This window comes from Salmo salar, chromosome 29, assembly GCF_965601325.2.
Source record: "Salmo salar chromosome 29, fSalSal1, whole genome shotgun sequence".
NCBI lineage: Eukaryota > Metazoa > Chordata > Actinopteri > Salmoniformes > Salmonidae > Salmo > Salmo salar.
In genome coordinates this window covers 26,098,595-26,116,914 of record NC_138319.1, presented here as the reverse complement: position 1 = coordinate 26,116,914, position 18,320 = coordinate 26,098,595, and the positions used below count along the sequence as shown (strand labels likewise).

At 45.7% G+C, this 18,320-nt stretch overlaps 1 protein-coding gene across 7 annotated transcripts in view; it reads left to right on the top strand.

Annotated features, from left to right (window-relative positions):
- Positions 1-303: 303 nt before the first annotated feature.
- LOC106590416 (ras-responsive element-binding protein 1) overlaps positions 304-18,320 on the top strand; it is an 80,844-nt gene continuing 62,827 nt past the window's right edge. For 3 of the 7 annotated variants that reach the window (XM_014181417.3, XM_014181420.3, XM_082970755.1), the window contains exon 1: positions 306-748. In XM_014181417.3, the coding sequence (XP_014036892.1) occupies positions 709-748 (40 nt within the window). In that variant the 5' untranslated portion in view covers positions 306-708. Of the gene's footprint in view, positions 749-18,320 lie in introns of all 7 variants that reach the window. The other 4 variants (XM_014181423.3, XM_082970756.1, XM_082970754.1 and 1 more) reach the window with 3 other exon arrangements.

Sequence of the window (18,320 nt, the reverse complement as noted above, 5' to 3'; positions counted from 1 at the left end):
AGAGAGGAGGGCTTGGAGGAATGTGGGAGTATGCCAGCACCAGTTGAAACTAAATTTAACAATTGAAACTAGTTAAATATAGTTTGCTTATGCATCCATCACTGGGTCCTGTACCTACTTAAACATTATTTAATCATTACACTTACTTAAAAAATGATAGGTGTCTATTCTTGGTCGGCTTTTATTTTATAAAACGCATCTGTTCATCGTTCAAAGTTGCCCCATAAAGAAATGTTGATCAACAACAAAGTTCTAGAACTTTAAAGGGCTCGAGTTTCCTCGGCGTGCACTTCCTCTCTCGACAAGTTTTCATGTTGAGGGTACCAGGCCGATCGATAAAACTTTTTGCTCTTTTGAGACCCCTCCTGTAGAGATGCTTACTGGCTTAAGTCTTGTGGAAGCAGCCTCAGTAACACGTCCCCTTGGAGACTAGCAGGAGCAACACGTGATGCGTCTTACTTATCAGGTTAGGGGAGAGGAGAGAGCTGCGCTTTGGGGACGGTCAGAGAGGATAGCGAAATAAGTGTTTTCCTCTCGTCTCTGAACTCTTTCTTCTATCTTCCTTTTTAGGAATTTGGAAGAAAGAGGGGGGAACAAAGTTGTCGAACTTTGCACATCCTCAGAAACGCCATTTTGATTCCTCTCCGGAACAACTTTGCAGCTTCTTTTTTTTTTCTTAGCCCATCATCACCATTCACCATCATCAGTATGTCTCGGCGTAAGCAGCCCAACCCCAACAAAGTCAAACGTAAGTACCTAGCTAGCTTCTCGGCTTATTCTCTAAATTCTGCCTTATTTGTCTGGTTTAGTCGATATGTGATGTTAATTGCGTGTTTGGCGAAGTTTACAGTTGTTGTGACAAAGTTGTAAAACTTCGAAAAGCGACGTGGATAGGATAGTTTTCTCGACTCCCATTCGCTTCCTAGTTTCGCTGAGGACCTGATGCTCATCCATGATTAAAACGCTTGAGCGATGGAATTTCTCTTCCTTGTATGATTATTCGTAACCGACGAGGTTTAGTTACTCATCGCCACTTAAAATTAACAGCAATTGTTGGAGTTCTAACTTCCACCATCGGTAAAGTTTGTTTTATTTATGGGGGCTCGAGGTGGAGGTTCAAAGTCTGCTAGCTTGCTAACTAACCGCCTGTTGCTCCGCTCGAGCATCCATATCTTCAGTGCACTTTGATCGAAGCCTAGCTACAGCTTAGTGGCCATGTGTCGGTATAGCTAGTTACATTTTGACCTTGTCAAGTCGTTTTCGAAGCTTATTTGTTTTTCAAGAGTAGCCTGTGTGTTAATTCGATTTGTTCAATGGTTCGATATCATTATTTCTTAATTGTTCAGGAAGTAAACATAAGTTATCCGTACTCATCACGCCGCTTGTTATCCTAGTCTATATTTGTCCTAATTATTACATCACTAGAATTAAGATCGTCATTATTTGTCTTTTCACATAATAAAATTATCATTCAGTGATATATGCTAATTAATTTGGGATCATCTACGAGGTTGATGTGTAAAGTGTTTCTTGGTGATCATTTATGGTTTGTTTTAATTTTTGTTACTCTTAGACGCTCAAAAGTTACTCAAGTGAAGTGATGAACTGATGCGTTTTTGTCTCTTGTGGAACTGCAAAGTAGCGAGGGCTGGTTAGATAATGGTTGCTAGGCATTTTTGTCATTCGTCCCTTTGCTCTCGTCGACTACTGTGCGCATATAACCGCATTGGGTAAAAGTGTAACTTTGTCTCTACTGTGTTTCTCTGTTTGCAAAAAGTTCTCTGGTGATAGAGAAATTACCTGTTGATATTTGCATTGCATACTGTTTTGTTGGTGGTTGAAAATAGAAGCAACACGGTTTTGGAGCGCTCAGTGGTCGATGTTCCTCTTCTCTTGAGCTCTCTGACCACTTGGAAGAAGACAGGGAGGAGAGTGCTGATCCGGATGAGCAGTTCGCATTCCATTACGAAATTCTACACTGTAGTCGAGTAGGCCTACGACGACAGCGGGATCAAACGCACTCATTTTGCTGTAGGGAAACTCGCCATCCAAATCTAGACTCTCTATCAAAGATGGTGGGTTTATTTCAGTTGAAGAAATACTGAAGTGTGAATAGTTTAGTTGAATGTGTGATGAAACTAACACCTCAAGGCAACACGAGGGGACGATGGTGATAATGGTGGGGGTGGGGGTAGTAAGCAGGATGCTCAGTTGACTTAATTGCTTGAAGTGAATTGAGGAAAGCCTGATATAGGCTAGAGACATAACTTTGGTTTTTAAAAGTAGTTTTTCTGTGGTAGAGAAAGATGAGTCTGTCCTGGTTTAGGCCCTGCAGTCATACTCAAGCAAGGCCATGTAAATAAAATGGCAGACTAGATCAGAGGAGAATGCTTTTGCACTGTCAAGAAGACAGTTGGTTTAAAAATAAATAATGTAATCATCCCTCATAAATTATCATGTTCTTTTTGGAGGAAGTTATATAGATGGTGTGATTTGAATAAATGATCAATACATTTATTCTATACTAACTATTTTCTATTGAATTCTGAGCCTGGAGATACAGTTGAAGTGGGAAGTTTACATACACTTAGGTTGGAGTCATTAAAACTCGTTTTTCAAACACTCCACAATTTTCTTGCTAACAAACTATAGTTTTGGCAAGTCGGTTAGGACATCTACTTTGTGCATGACACAAGTAATTTTTCCAACAATTGTTTACAGACAGATTATTTCACTTATAATTCACTGTATCACAATTCCAGTGGGTCAGAAGTTTACTGTGCCTTTAAACAGCTTGGAAAATTCCAGAAAATGATGTCATGGCTTTAGAAGCTTCTGATAGGCTAATTGACATAATTTGAGTCAATTGGAGGTGTACCTGTGGATGTATTTCAAGGCCTACCTTCAAACTCAGTGCCTCTTTGCTTGACATCATGGGAAAATCAAAAGAAATCAGCCAAGACCTCAGATAAAAAATTGTTGACCTCCACAAGTCTGGTTCATCCTTGGGAGCAATTCCCAGACGCCTGAAGGTACCACGTTCATCTGTACAAACAATAGTATGCAAGTATAAACACCATGGGACCACGCAGCCGTCATACCGCTCAGGAAGGAGATGCGTTCTATCTCCTAGAGATGAACGTACTTTGTGCAAAAAGTGCTAATCAATCCCAGAACAACAGCAAAGGACCTTGTGAAGATGCTGGAGGAAACAGGTACAAAAGTACCTATATCCACAGTAAAATGAGACCTATATCGACATAACCTGAAAGGCCGCTCAGCAAGGAAGAAGCCACTGCTCCAAAACTGCCATAAAAAAGCCAGACACAAAATAGATGGCATCTTGAGAGAGGAAAATTATGTGGATATATTGAAGCAACATCTCAAGACATCAGATATGAATTTAAAGCTTGGTCGCAAATGGGTCTTCGAAATGGACAATGACCCCAAGCATACTTCCAAAGTTGTGGCAAAATGGCTTAAGGACAACAAAGTCAAGGTATTGGAGTGGCCATCACAAAGCCCTGACCTCAATCCCATAGAAAATCTGTGGGCAGAACTGAGAAAGCGTGTGTGAGCAAGGAGGCCTACAAACCTGACTCAGTTACACCAGCTCTCTCAGGAGTAATGGGACAAAATTCACCCAACTTATTGTGGGAACTTGTGGAAGGCTACCCAAAACATTTGACCCAAGTTAAACAATTTAAAGGCAATGCTACCAAATACTAATTGATTGTATGTAAACTTCTGACCCACTGAGAATGTGATGAAAGAAATAAAAGCTGAAAGAAATAATTCTCTCTACTATTATTCAGACATTTCATATTCTTAAAATAAAGTGGTGATCCTAACTGACCAACGACAGGGCATTTTTACTAGGATTAAATGTCTGGAATTATTAACTGAGTTTAAATGTATTTGGCTAAGGTGTATGTAAACTTCCGACTAAAACTGTAGTTGATGAATGATCGATGTGGAATCACACTTTAAAAGAGGAGGTCCCTTTGTATGTCCTCAGCTCTCCACCCTCCACAAGGTCTCCAAATCCACTGCATTATTGGTACTCATGACCCTTGCCTGTTGACAAAATAGACTAGCTATGGGTCTCAGTTTAGCCAAGGAGTCTGGAGGCAATTCAGTTTGAACAGTTAAAAAAAAAAATAAAAATCCTTGATGTGGGATGCATAGAGCTCAATAATGTTTGATTTTATGTGATGTTGACCAGTTGTAGGTAGTTACACATGCCAGAAGGCTAAAGGCATATTTGATGTGATAGGCTTTAATGTAGAAATGTTTGTTTTGTCTTCGGCCTAGATGGTCCTAATAATAACAATGTCATTATACACAGAGTGTACAAAACATGGACACCTGCTCTTTCCGTGAGATAGACTGACCAGGTGAATTCAGGTGGAAGCTATGATCCCTTATTGATGTCACTTGTTATATCCAATCAGTGTTGATGAAGGGAAGGAGACAGGTTAAATTGAGACATGGATTGTGTATGTGTGCCATTCAGAGGGTGAATGGGCAAGACAACAGATTTAAGTGCCTTTGAACAGGGTATAGAGTACCACAGTGTGGTATGGCATTTATTAGGATCCCCATTAGCTACTCTTCCTGGGATCCACATGAGGTCATAATGCGCATAAAACCTAGCTGTCAAACAAGGAAATGGTTCCAATAGTTTTTCCACCATTCATTTTTTTCCATAGGGGATTTTAGAAACACTTAAAATAAGGGCTGTGTTTCGCGTAGGTTTACCCTGGCGTGACGTTTTGATTAACTGTGTAAATCTCTCTAGGACAAGGTGACTTTTATCAATATATTCACCTCTATTTACCCCCCAAAAATGAAATGCTAATTAGCTGCTAATGTGGCGATCATAACGAACTACAAATGCTATGATGATCTGCATGAGACCGAAGCAAAAGGTAAGAATCTCTGGATTAACTGTCTAATGTTAGCTAAATTTAGTAATGAGTAAATTGGCTACATTTATTTTAAATTGACAATACTATGAACTGCCTTGTGCATGTTTTAAATTGACACAATACCTTTTTAGTAAAGATGTCAGCTAGAAATGACATGCAGGGATTTGTAGTTTTTCTTGATGTCTACTTTGACGCTTATTAGCATTTTCGGATCTGAGAGTAAATTGAGCCGATTATATTGATAAACGTCACCTTGTCTGAGAGAGATTTACATGGTTATCAAAATGTCACGCCAGGGTAAGCCTGCACAAAACACCGCCCTTATTTTAAGAGTTTCTAAAATTCCCTATTGGATAAATGAATGGTGAAAAAACTATTGGAACCATTTCCCTGTTTTGACCGCTAGGTTTTATGGGTATTATGGCACCTCCGCTGTGAGGCTCTATGGTAGTTGGTGCCAGGCCCACAGGTTTGTGTCAAGAACTGCAACGCTGCTGTTTTTTTTTTTTTTTACACTGAACAGTTTCCTGTGTGTATTATGAATGGTCCACCACCCAAAGGACATCCAGCCAATTTGACACAACTGTGGGAAGCATTGGAGTCAACAAGGGCCAGCATCCCTGTGGAACGTTTTTGACCCATTGCGAAGTCCACACCCTGATGAATTGAGGCTCTTCTAAGGGTAAAAGTGGGATGCAAGTCAAAATTAGGAACGTATCCTTAGTGTTTTGTACACTTAGTGAATATGGGCTGGTTAAAGAATTTAAATAAATAGGCCACTCAAGGGAATGATTAGTCCAACTAAACACTCGATAATATCCAGATGTGAACCATGGATTTTGTAGCATCACTGAAACGATAACACAAGTAATTAGGAGTTTGGATAAGCTAAAAGGACAATCATTTATATATTCTTTGACAAAAAACCAAGTCCGCTGGTCAACATTCCTCCCAATGAGGTTCGGGCCAGACGAGGATGCTGTGAGCTCCCTCTAAGAGAGGTATTTAAGAGCCTTCAACCCCCTCCCCTCCAATCGGGTCCCTTATGCTCTCATTAGCCCACCATTTAACCTAATAATAACCCACCCATACCCCCAAAGACACCTACTTAAACACAATGTCCCCTGATGGCAAGCCGACAGTCAAGTCCCTTCAACAATGCAGGGCATTGGTATTAGGTCCCCCCCCCCCCCCCCCCCTCATTCTTTCTCTTCTCTCATTTAGCTGTTAACCTGTTGTTCTCTGAGGCTAAATCAATGGAATAGGAGAGGGATGTATGGGTCGAACCACCCGGAAGACACGGTCAAAATGAGAAAAGTTGTGGTATTAAGACACTTTTTCTCTCTCTTCCTGGTGGAGATGGGTCGTGGTTTCCCCAAGGGTACAAATGGGTTGGCCCTTTGGCTCCTAGAGCTATTTTTAACCCGCCTTTTTTAGATAAGATTAAGTTCCATCTCCTGGCTGGCCAGTGGGGCATGGAGGGGACACAGGGACTTACTTGTAGGTGCAGGAGGAGGAAGGAAAGAGGGAACCTGAGGAAGATGGTTTCCAAAATGGAATCTGGGGTTGGGCCTCACTGTGCCACAACGCCCCTCCTCCTCTTAAACCTTCTTTGCTCAGGAATTTCTCAAATGTAGGGTACTCGTAACTGCTACATTGCAAATTGAAGTAATTCATAACGTGTTTACTTTGCGATTTTGGGAAATGGCTAAGTTCATACATTTTACGCCTTGATGCAGTTGTTACTAATCATTGACAACTTGTTTAAATATGACAATGCACTGTATTGCACCTCATATGTTACATACCCAACATTATTGATGGAATTAGGGAACGTTGGGGAGGCTCCAGGTTTGTGGGGATGCGGTAACACAGCCAAGTGAGATGACAGAAATTTGAGAACTGGACAAAACAGCTAAGTAGGACGGTGTCGGTGCTTCCATTGTGTGCACATAGGCCGCTTTAAAGGGATGTTTTCATTGTGACTGAGTAGGGAATGGACTTCTTTCACAGGTGTGTGAATGTAAGCTGCAACTAACAAACACTCACGGAGGGACCTTACAGTAGACATTACAACATGTCCCTGGGGTGAGTCCTTAGTTAGCCCTGCTATACTCTGCCTGTGGTCTAGGCCCCAGTGTAAATATAGGCCTAGTGGTGAGGCTTGGTGATATTTGTAGGCACAGTTACACATTTGTGGTAGAAGTCCCAAATCTAGATTAATATCAGTCTTTTTTTATAGGCGATACTTGGCTGTACAGATAATGTGCAAAGTAGGTCCTAATGTTTATGGGGCCCGTCTCTCGAGGTACTATTGCATCACATCGCTGGATTCTGTAAACATTTGGATGAATTCATTGCTGACTACTCCAAGCCACTACTAGAAAATCCATACCATCCATCCTCCGTTGGTGAACATTACCATTTTTGTTGTTGACGAATGGATGGATGCCTTTATTTGTTGTTACGGGTACTAGGTGACCTATTTTACTAGCAACCCTTGCCTTTACAACCAAGTAGCACCTTGGTTGTCCAATAGTTCTCCTCTCTCTCGTCGATCCACAAAAGTGTGTTGTTAATATTGGCCAAGTCATCCATCTCACAGGGTGTGTCCAGGGTCTAACTGATAAGCTGCAGGGAGGGAGGGAGGGAGGGAGAGAGGGAGGGAGCCCTGCATTGGGGTGATGTCTGCCCTGTCTCAGTGCAGAGCCCTACGTGTTCTTTATCCCTCTGCCCAGCTCCGAGCTGTCACTACCCCCCCCCCCCCACACACACACACACACACACACACACACACACACACGTATACACCACAAACATACACACACCCTTCCCAACCACCGGCCACCACCTAGTCTTCAACCTCCAGCACAGGCTGCAAATAAAGCAGGTATTTACTGTGGGTTCAAAGTCTAGCTCGACGGCTGTGTCACTGATGTGAAAGAATGCCACAAGGAGGAGGGTGGAGGAGGAGGAAAGGGGTAGAAAAAATGAAAATGGAGGCTGCAGCAGGACCTGGGGTGAAGCATGGGGGAGACAGGAAGTTAAACTGCCTCCTTTTCAAAGTGGTGGGGGAAGAGATGGAGGAAGTGGAACAACAATGGGTCTGCTCTCCAGAGTTGTCCTCTTCTCCTAAGTCAGCCCGTTTCCAAGCAGCTAGCTCTGTCTTACGGGTGAGAAAAAAAGTTTAAAGTCTTGTTGTTTTGTTTACAATTCTTTATTTGAGTTCTAGTCCATTGACTCCTATTTACCTGCAAAATAACCCTAAAAATACTCTTACCACAAAGTGGATTGTCTTTCCCCCTCCACGAATAGCCATCTCTCTGTGTCGGCTGTCTCGGAGAGGAAAGGGTTAACACTGTAGAGAGAGTGATGGAGAGGAAAAGGGAGGCTAAATGGAGAGTGCGCAGTAAGAATGTCTCCAGCTCTTGCGCTGTCCCTCCCTCTCTCTCCCTTTCTGCCTCCTCGCTCTGTCTTTACCTTTCTCTCTCCTCCAGCCCCACCGCTCCCTCCCTCCATCTTTCTTGCTGACTAAACAGTTTTGTCAGCTGGCAGTTGCTCGCAGGCTGAGGATTTGCGATAGCTTCTGGAGGTTAGAGGGGGAGGGGGGAGGGGTGGTACTCACAGGCAGCACTTGTTGCTCACTGGAGCTAGGCAGGGGAGGGAAGGAGGAACCAATGATGTGTGTAAACCCTGGATGACTGACAGGGGGCGCTGTATTGAAGCCACTGCGCAGCCATCTTGGTACTCCTACTCCATTGTAAAAAAAGATTTTGGAAGCTATATAAATGCATTTTATAAATGTTTACATTTGTTTTTGACAAGTTTATTCTATTACAGACATCTTTAATGCATACTTATAAATGATATTATGTGAGCTAAACATAAAAAAAAAAAATGAAACAATATATTCCTTAAAGTATTTTTTTAGAGAGTACTAATGTTACTGTCCCCACTACAACAACAAAATACTTAAATACTGTAGAATTCCTTTCATTCCTATGGACGATTGCTCCTACTGGGGAGTGCCAATATGGCCGACCGGTGGCTTCAAAGCCTCAATGGCCAATAGATTGCATCAGCAATCCAGGGTTTATATACGTCATTGGGAGGAACAGAGTGAGAGACAGAGACAGAGGGAGAGGGGGAAAAAGTGCGTACGGCAACCGTATCGTCCAACCAGTTTTGTGTGTGTGTGAGAGACGGGAAGAGATGAGAGAACATGCAAATATAACATACTTTATCATCAACACAGCCAGATTACTGCAATCAAAGTTTTTGAATTTGGACATAATGTTTCAGGCAAATAGTTTTTTATACTACCTAACATTGTGTGGTGTCTTTAGAACGTAAATAAATGTCTTGAGAAATGTAGTCAAATGAATGGATGATTATAGGCTGTATCTGCTAGTTGTAATCGAGAGAAGGCTCTGTTAGTCTGTGTGTCTCAGACAGTCAGTCAGCTGCACAGAGACGATAAATATTGAAGGAAGAGCTGCCCTAACGACAGCCCACCTGAGCGCTGCATGCTGGGAAAAGATGCCAGTGGGGTCAGAGGTGACTGCTAATATGGTGCAGACGTGCTAATATAGCTTTCAGAGGCTTCTGACTGAATGTACACCCAATCTATTTCCTGCAGTTCTATATTTTCCTTCCTTGTGCATAACTATGGTGGAGCATTTCGACATGAATCTGATTCGTGTTACTTTTAACTCAAGGTTTGGAGGTTTAGGCTAACTTTGTTATGTTTTTCTGTATACCCTAGTTTCTGGAATAAAGGATAAACAATTGAAATCCAGGGCAATATTCACATTTCCTTTGCATTGTAATTGTTAAACCCAACTCCACCTTGGTAATCCCTATTAATCCTGCTAGGCTAGCTCTGCGTAATGCCTCTTCAAAACGGCATCCTTGGAAGAAACACTGAGCTGCCACTTCCTTGTCCCATTCTCTCTCTCACACACACACACACACACACACACACACACACACACACACACACACACACACACACACCACACACACACCACACACACACACTAGCCGTCTTCCCCTTCATCAGTTGAAAAGGTACCATTTGTTTGTTCTACAAACAGACGGCACACCTCGTCTCCATCGAGACCGGAGCACATGCCCCCAGACTTGTTGCTTGTTGCTCCTCCTTGGTCTTGAAAGGAAGTTAGCGCCACACACCTTCACTCACATCCCCCCCACACACACACACCTTCACTCACATCCCACACACACACACACACACACACACCTTCACTCACATCTCCCCCACACACACACCTTCACCCACATCCCCCCCACACACACACCTTCACTCACATCTCCCCCACACACACACCTTCACCCACATCCCCCCCACACACACACCTTCACTCACATCTCCCCCCCACACACACACCTTTACTCACATCTCCCCCACACACACACCTTCACCCACATCCCCCCCACACACACACCTTCACTCACATCTCCCCCACACACACACCTTCACCCACATCCCCCCCACACACACACCTTCACTCACATCTCCCCCACACACACACCTTTACTCACACCCCCCCACACACACACCTTCACTCACACCCCCCCACACACACACCTTCACTCACACCCCCCCACACACACACCTTCACTCACACCCCCCCACACACACACACACCTTCACTCACATCACACACCTGAGAGCATCCCTTTGCACTGCTGGGTGGGGGAGGGGACAGGGATTATGTGATGGGAGAGGCTTTTGTGTAGGAGGAGACTGGGGGGGGGGGTGGAGTATGACTGCTTGGTGTTACTGTTTTTTTCTTCCTGTTTTGAAATGATTCAGCGCTTACAGCAAGTAGTTTTGAACTAGCCTAGTTCTACATAAATGGACTATTTTTTTTTCAAACATTTTCAGGAGAGAAACAAATTTAGAGGAAAACACAAGAACTTTCATTCTTATTGACAGGAGGAACTCTGTTTTGAGTTTCAGTTTTCTCTTAAAAGTTCTCTCTGGTTATTAGACATGCTCTCATCATCAGCCGTGAGACAGACAAACCACACAGACAAGATGGGGTAATCTCTGTGACGTCGGCTACACACGTAACTCTGTATCATGTCGTTCCACGCCCAAGGATTGAGGATGACACTGGTTATAACTCAACCCCTCCCTGCCTGCTTTTGTCTCACATCACAGAAGGAAAACGGTGTCGCAAAAACAAACATTTGCTAATGAGATTAAACTATTTGTTTCGAGACAGCTTTTGATTATGATTGGACAATGGATAAAGATGCGCACTGTTTCCAAAATACTTCCTCCGTCCTGAGCAGAGCTGGAGAGGAGGAATGCAAAGAGGGGGAGAGGGGTGCTTAGTGGGGGGGATGGATAAGAGAGGTGTGGGGGGTGGGATAGGTGTGTTCACTCCGTTGATCTGAAGTTAACACTACACCCCACCACCACCACCACCACACACTGGGAGTAGAGTTGATGGGATAGGCTCTCTTCTGACATGCCCTGGAGGCAGGGCACACAAAGGCAGAAACGCGGTCCTTTCTCTGGGTTGAAACCTGGCCTCTTCTCCCTCCACCCCCCACAACAGGAGCAGCTCGCTCCCACACAATGGAGGGACCTACCTTAAAAACTTAAACCCTGCCCAGACAACACTGGTGATATATAGGCCGCACAGCTGCCACCCATCTCGCGGAAGGTGTACACACACACACACAGAAACACAGGACCACGTTTGCTGTTTCAACCATCCAGGGAAATGTTTTCTCTCCGAACTGAACAGCTCTGGGATACCTGTATAATGACGTAGGCCTAGTGCAACTTTTTTAGCCCCCCCTTCCAATCCAAGTATCACCAGCAAAGACCCTATATCATCCTCCCCCACCCCCCCATCACTCTCCTGAGCTGTGCTCTTCCCAGCATCCTCGGCTTGGTGCGAGGTTGCGGCACCTCCTTCAAAGAGGAATTATAATTAACCAGCCAGTCAGACCAGCTTGTCAGCCAGCTCTCCTCCTCTCTGCACTCTTCCCCCTCCCCCCAGGTACCAAAGTTCACCAAAGTGGAATCATAAACCCCGTCCAAGGAGAACATTAAACATCTTTCACAGCTTTCCCGCAGGCATTGGTGCCCAGTTGAAAACCAGGTTAAGGCTTTCCTTCGAAAGAGCAGCTGCATCGGGACAAAAGAGGAGACTTTGACCCCTTTATGTAGCTAACTACTTTCCAGTGAGATGAGTGCACTCCCTCCTAGCTCTTGCTCCTTCACTAGGTATTTAACAGTAGTTGGCCAGTTTCGTCTTTGTCCATCATTCATCCCTCCATGTCTACTGACAAACGCTTTGCTTGTTGTTTGTCGCCAAATACTGCAGAAATGTGAACTGTGAAACCACCAAACTTCCTCAGTCCTCTGAGTCATCAAGGCGGTCTCAATCAACACCGTCTCTGGAAGATGATGCCATTTCAGGTCCGTTATGTCCAGATATGTCTCCACTTTCTTATCTTTTCAGAGCAAGGTCACCAAGCTTGTGATGCAATGACTCAGTCAGCCCCCTCAGTGTTGAAGACTGTAACAGTGTAGCAAGGCCCCGGAGACGGGAGTGTTATGGCCCCGGAGACGGGAGTGTTATGGCCCCGGGGACGGGAGTGTTATGGCCCCGGAGATGGGAGTGTTATGGCCCCGGAGACGGGAGTGTTATGGCCCCGGGGACGGGAGTGTTATGGCCCCGGAGACGGGAGTGTTATGGCCCCGGAGACGGGAGTGTTATGGCCCCGGAGACGGGAGTGTTATGGCCCCGGGGACGGGAGTGTTATGGCCCCGGGGACGGGAGTGTTATGGCCCCGGAGACGGGAGTGTTATGGCCCCGGAGACGGGAGTGTTATGGCCCCGGAGACGGGAGTGTTATGGCCCCGGAGACGGGAGTGTTATGCTCATTGAGCCCTCTAATGATCCTAATGGAGATTGTCTGAGTAAAGAGAGACTCGCATGCTGACAATTTAAAGGCTCTAAGGAATTGTGTTGGAATACGTCTGTACCGCCATTTGGTTTGTTCAGTCATTGATATGTTTTGTTGTTGTAGTTGCTGGGACTTAGCATTGGTGTGTCATTTGTCAAGATTAAGACTACTTAATTCTGTCAGTGCAACGTTTTCATATTCTAAACTCAGCAAAAAAAGAAACGTCCCTTTTTCAGGACCATGTCTTTCAAAGATACTTAGTAAAAATCCAAATAACTTCACAGATCTTCATTGTAAAGGGTTTAAACACTATTTCCCATGCTTGTTCAATGAACCATAAACAATTAATGAACATGCACCTGTGGAACGGTTGTTAAGACACTAACAGCTTACAGACGGTAGGCAATTAAGTTCACAATTATGAAAACTTAGGACACTAAAGAGGCCTTTCTACTGACTCTGAAAAACACCAAAAGAAAGATGCCCAGGGTCCCTGCTCATCTGCGTGAATGTGCCTTAGGCATGCTGCAAGGAGGCATGAGGACTGCAGATGTGACCAGGGCAATAAATTGCAATGTCCGTACTATGAGACGCCTAAGACGGGGAGACAGGACGGACAGCTGATCGTCCTCGCAGCGGCAGACCACGTCTAACAACACCACCTGCATAGGATCGGTACATCCGAACATCACACCTGCAGGACAGATACAGGATGGCAACAACAACTGCCCGAGTTACACCAGGAATGCACAATCCCTCCATTTGTGCTCAGACTGTCTTCAATTGGCTGAGAGAGGCTGGACTGAGGGCTTGTAGGCCTGTTATAAGGCAGGTCCTCACCAGGCAACAACGGCGCCTATGGGCACAAACCCACTGTCGCTGGACCAGACAGGACTGGCAAAAAGTGCTCTACGTTGACAAGTCACGGTTTTGTCTCACCAGGGGTGATGGTCGATTTGCGTTTATCGTTGAAGGATTGAGCGTTACACCGAGGCCTGTACTTTGGAGCGGGATCGATTTGGAGGTGGAGGGTCCGTCATGGTCTGGGGCGGTGTGTCACAGCATCATCGGACTGAGCTTGGCTCATCCTGACATATGACCCTCCAGCATGACAATGCCACCAGCAAATCTGTGCGTGATTTTCTGCAAGACAGGAATGTCAGTGTTTTGCCATGGCCAGCGAAGAGGCCAGATCTCAATCCCATTGAGCACGTCTGGGACCTGTTGGATCGGAGGGTGAGGGCTAGGGCCGTTCCCCCTAGAAATGTCCGGGAACTTGCAGGTGCCTTGGTGGAAGAGTGGGGTAACATCTCACAGCAAGAACTGGCAAATCTGGTGCAGTCCATGAGGAGGAGATGCACTGCAGTACTTAATGCAGCTGGTTGCCACACCAGATACTGACTGTTACTTTTGTTTTTGATTTCCCCCCTTTGTTCAGGGACACATTATTCCATTTCTGTTAGTCACATGTCTGTGGAACTTGTTCAGTTTATGTCTCAGTTGTTGAATCTTATGTTCATACAAATATTTACACATGTTAAGTTTGCTGAAAATAAACGCAGTTGACAGTGAGAAGACGTTTCTTTTTTTTGGTGAGTTTATAAGTGTATGCTGGTTGTGATGTTTTTAGCCTAGGCCTGACTAGTCAGAATAGCATGCCACCAGAGACATTTTGAGATGGTGGGACAATGTCAGGGATAAATAGACCTCTGAGGGGGAAAAGAAGACTTCTTCGTCCTCATGTCATTCTTTGATGAGGAAATGGGTCATCCCACAAGACTGCAAAATCTTTTGGACTATCTGAACAGGAAATGGTGGCTAGTGGATGTTTTCAGGTTTTCATAATATGATTAGCACTTGTGTGCATCATTAGGGGAATTGTTGTCAGAAGGCGAGGGGAAATAAACTGGTTCAGAAAGAAGTAGTTAACAAAGAGAATAATCCAAATCTAGTCAAAGCTTATCCTTCGGGCACTCCCTAAGCCAGCACTTCTATCCCAGTAAACAATCACTTTTTCTTTATCAGGCCTTGTGCTCTACGAGGAGACACTTTGCTCGGAGCCTTGAGGCAGGTATCAGAGCAGGAGCCTCCTAGATGCTAACATGTCTAGCATTACTATTAAACATGGAAAGCAGAAACAAGCTTGCTGTCTTTGTAACTGTTCCTTACCGCTCCATTCTCCTCCTCCCATAGTGTGTTGGGGGGGTTGACTTTGAACACTTTCAAGCCCTGAAAGTAGCCCATCTTTCAAACTCCCATATTTTGCTCTGCTCGGTCACCCATCCTGCTCTACCACTCAATAATGTCTGACATGCAACAGGCTCCATCACTGCCTAACTTGGGCAAACATCGAGCTGGACAATGAGGATGTAAATGAGGTCTTTACACTCAGTCAGCTGAAATGTTACATGTCTTTTATTTCCCCACACAACACTGGGTAGAAGACCAGGGCTCATTGTGACCAGCCTCTGATGCTCTGACCCCTCTGGGCTGTAGGGGTCCCTCTGTTTGGGCCACAGGCTCTAATAGTTCTATGCATTGTGTGCTGGTGGGTGTATTTGTCATGCTTTCAGAAAATTATTCATCGCTTGTCTGTTTTTCTTGCTTTCTTTCTTGTCAAGGCTGACTCCATCTTAAGAATCACAATTCTAGACTGTAGATGATCACAAGTACTTTTCAAAAACATATTTTTTTATGACAATTATTGGATGGGTGTACTTTACCATAAGATGGCAGTTTATTTCTATGCCCCCCCCCCCAAAAAAAAACTGCTCTATGTGAAGTTCCAGCATCTCCACCTCCCACCCCACCCTCCAGATGAATCACTCCCTTGTAGGAGCCCATTTCCTCAGGCAGTAAGGCAGGCAGAGAATCCATGTAGTGAAATCCCAGCACTGCAGGAAGAGGGGGAAAAAACACAATGTGACTCTTATTTCAGAGGGGAGTAGTGGAGGGATATGAGTGGTGGAGGGGTAGGAGTAGTGTAGTGGAGGAGAGGGGGGGTGGAGGAGGGGGGGAGTAGTGGAGGGATATGAGTGGTGGAGGGGTAGGAGTAGTGTAGTGGAGGAGAGGGGGGGTGGAGGAGGGGGGGAGTAGTGAAGGGATATGATTGGTGGAGGGGTAGGAGTAGTGTAGTGGAGGAGAGGGGGGGTGGAGGAGGGGGGGAGTAGTGGAGGGATATGAGTGGTGGAGGGGTAGGAGTAGTGTAGTGGAGGAGAGGGGGGGTGGAGGAGGGGGGGAGTAGTGAAGGGATATGAGTGGTGGAGGGGTAGGAGTAGTGTAGTGGAGGGGGGGTGGAGGAGGGGGGGAGTAGTGAAGGGATATGAGTGGTGGAGGGGTAGGAGTAGTGTAGTGGAGGAGGGGGGAGTAGTGGAGGGATATGAGTGGTGGAGGGGTAGGAGTAGTGTAGTGGAGGAGAGGGGGGGTGGAGGAGGGGGGGAGTAGTGAAGGGATATGAGTGGTGGAGGGGTAGGAGTAGTGTAGTGGAGGAGGGGGGAGTAGTGAAGGGATATGAGTGGTGGAGGGGTAGGAGTAGTGTAGTGGAGGAGAGGGGGGGTGGAGGAGGGGGGGAGTAGTGAAGGGATATGAGTGGTGGAGGGGTAGGAGTAGTGTAGTGGAGGAGAGGGGGGGTGGAGGAGGGGGGGAGTAGTGAAGGGATATGAGTGGTGGAGGGGTAGGAGTAGTGTAGTGGAGGAGAAGGGGAGGAAGAAAGACAGGCAAGACATGATGTGATGCTGCTGCTGTGGGAGTCGTTTCAGTGTAGCCGAGCGGTGCTGCACGGCCGGTCATATACCCCCGGGGGCGCCATGGATACCCCCCACCCCCGTTGCTAGAAGTTGTGAGAGCCCCCTCCTACCCCCGCTCGCTGTCATTCACACGTGCGGCTCAGGCAAACAGCTGGCCGCGGAGTACCTGATTGGCCCGAGGCAGAGAGCAAGGGGGCCGGTGCCCATGTGGGTAGGAGGGGCTTAGGCACTGGGCGGCTCAGTGGGTGAGTGCGAGCTGGTGACGGCAAATAGTTGGCCGATGTTGTCTGGCCTTGTACTTTGGCCTGCATCCTCACTTTAGTGTTAGGTCATCTAAAATCAAGAAGCCAAATAAGGGGGAGGAGGATGGGGGTTAGGGGGGAGGGGTTGGAGGATGGGGGTTAGGGGGGAGGGGTTGGGGGGGAGGTGTAGAAGGACAGATACAGACAATACCTGGTGGTGCCTCTGCTGAACTGATCCATCTAGTTTTACACTTCGCTAAATGTTGGCAGACACACACACACACACACACACACACACACACACACACACACACACACACACACACACACACACACACACACACACAGAGGCAGTCCTCTACAAAGAGGAGGGAAGAAATGGTCTTGACAGCCACAAATTGTGTGTGTGTGTGTGTGTGTGCGCGTGCGCCTTAGTCCCCAGCCCAGATGAAGGGTGTATTCTTCTTGGCTGTACAAAGAGCTCCATTATGGTGAGAGTGGTGAAGAGGCCTATCCTCCCGACCTGGGCTGTGGTTCCTCTGCTGGGAGAACCCCCACCCCCGTCCAGTGGTTTGTCCTGCTCTGTCTCCTCATCAGACATGGTGGAACACAGACCGACAGACCGACAGACAAGCTGATGATGCTTCATGCTCTAGTTAAAAGAGCATCGCAGACTCATAGGGATACAGCATTTTAAACACAAAGACCAAGTAGCGTAAAAACATTTCACTCACATGTCACTCGCTGCATTTCAAGCAGTTATTGTGCGAAATGACTTACTGCGAATGTCTGAAGTGGCATACTTTTTACATCTGACAAACAAGTAGACCAAACTCATCCCAGATGTGTATGTTCACTGTGTACACTGCTCTATAGTAACATGAACACTACTGTCTGTAATGACTGACTGAATGGCTGAAATAATTGTCTGCTTTTTAAGATCTGATACAAGCAGTTCAGATGACTACATGGGTTGGGAGATGCTTTGGGTGGGCTTTTTGCTTTTTTGTGGTATGCCTTTGCACACAAGTTTTCATGTAGGATGGGCTAATCCGTGTGACGAGGGTGTAAGTCTTGTCTGAGGGACTTGGTGTGTTGGGTAAGTCCAGGCTTAGGCAGGTAGGGCGTGTATGAGCTTGTAGGCCTGAAGGCAGCCCCCCCCACAACCTACACTCACACACATATATATATATATATATATATATATATATATATATATATATATATATATATATACATACACACACACACACACACACACACACACACACACACACACAAGTGCTGAAAGACTGTGAGGGTTTGCGAAAGACAGCGACACACCCAAGTGCATTGTTGTAACACTGGGGATGTTGTTGAACTGAGCCCATCTCTTTTCACTTCATTCTCCCCCAAGATGTTAATGTTCCTCAACTGCTGGCATGCCACCATTTTATAAAGAATCTA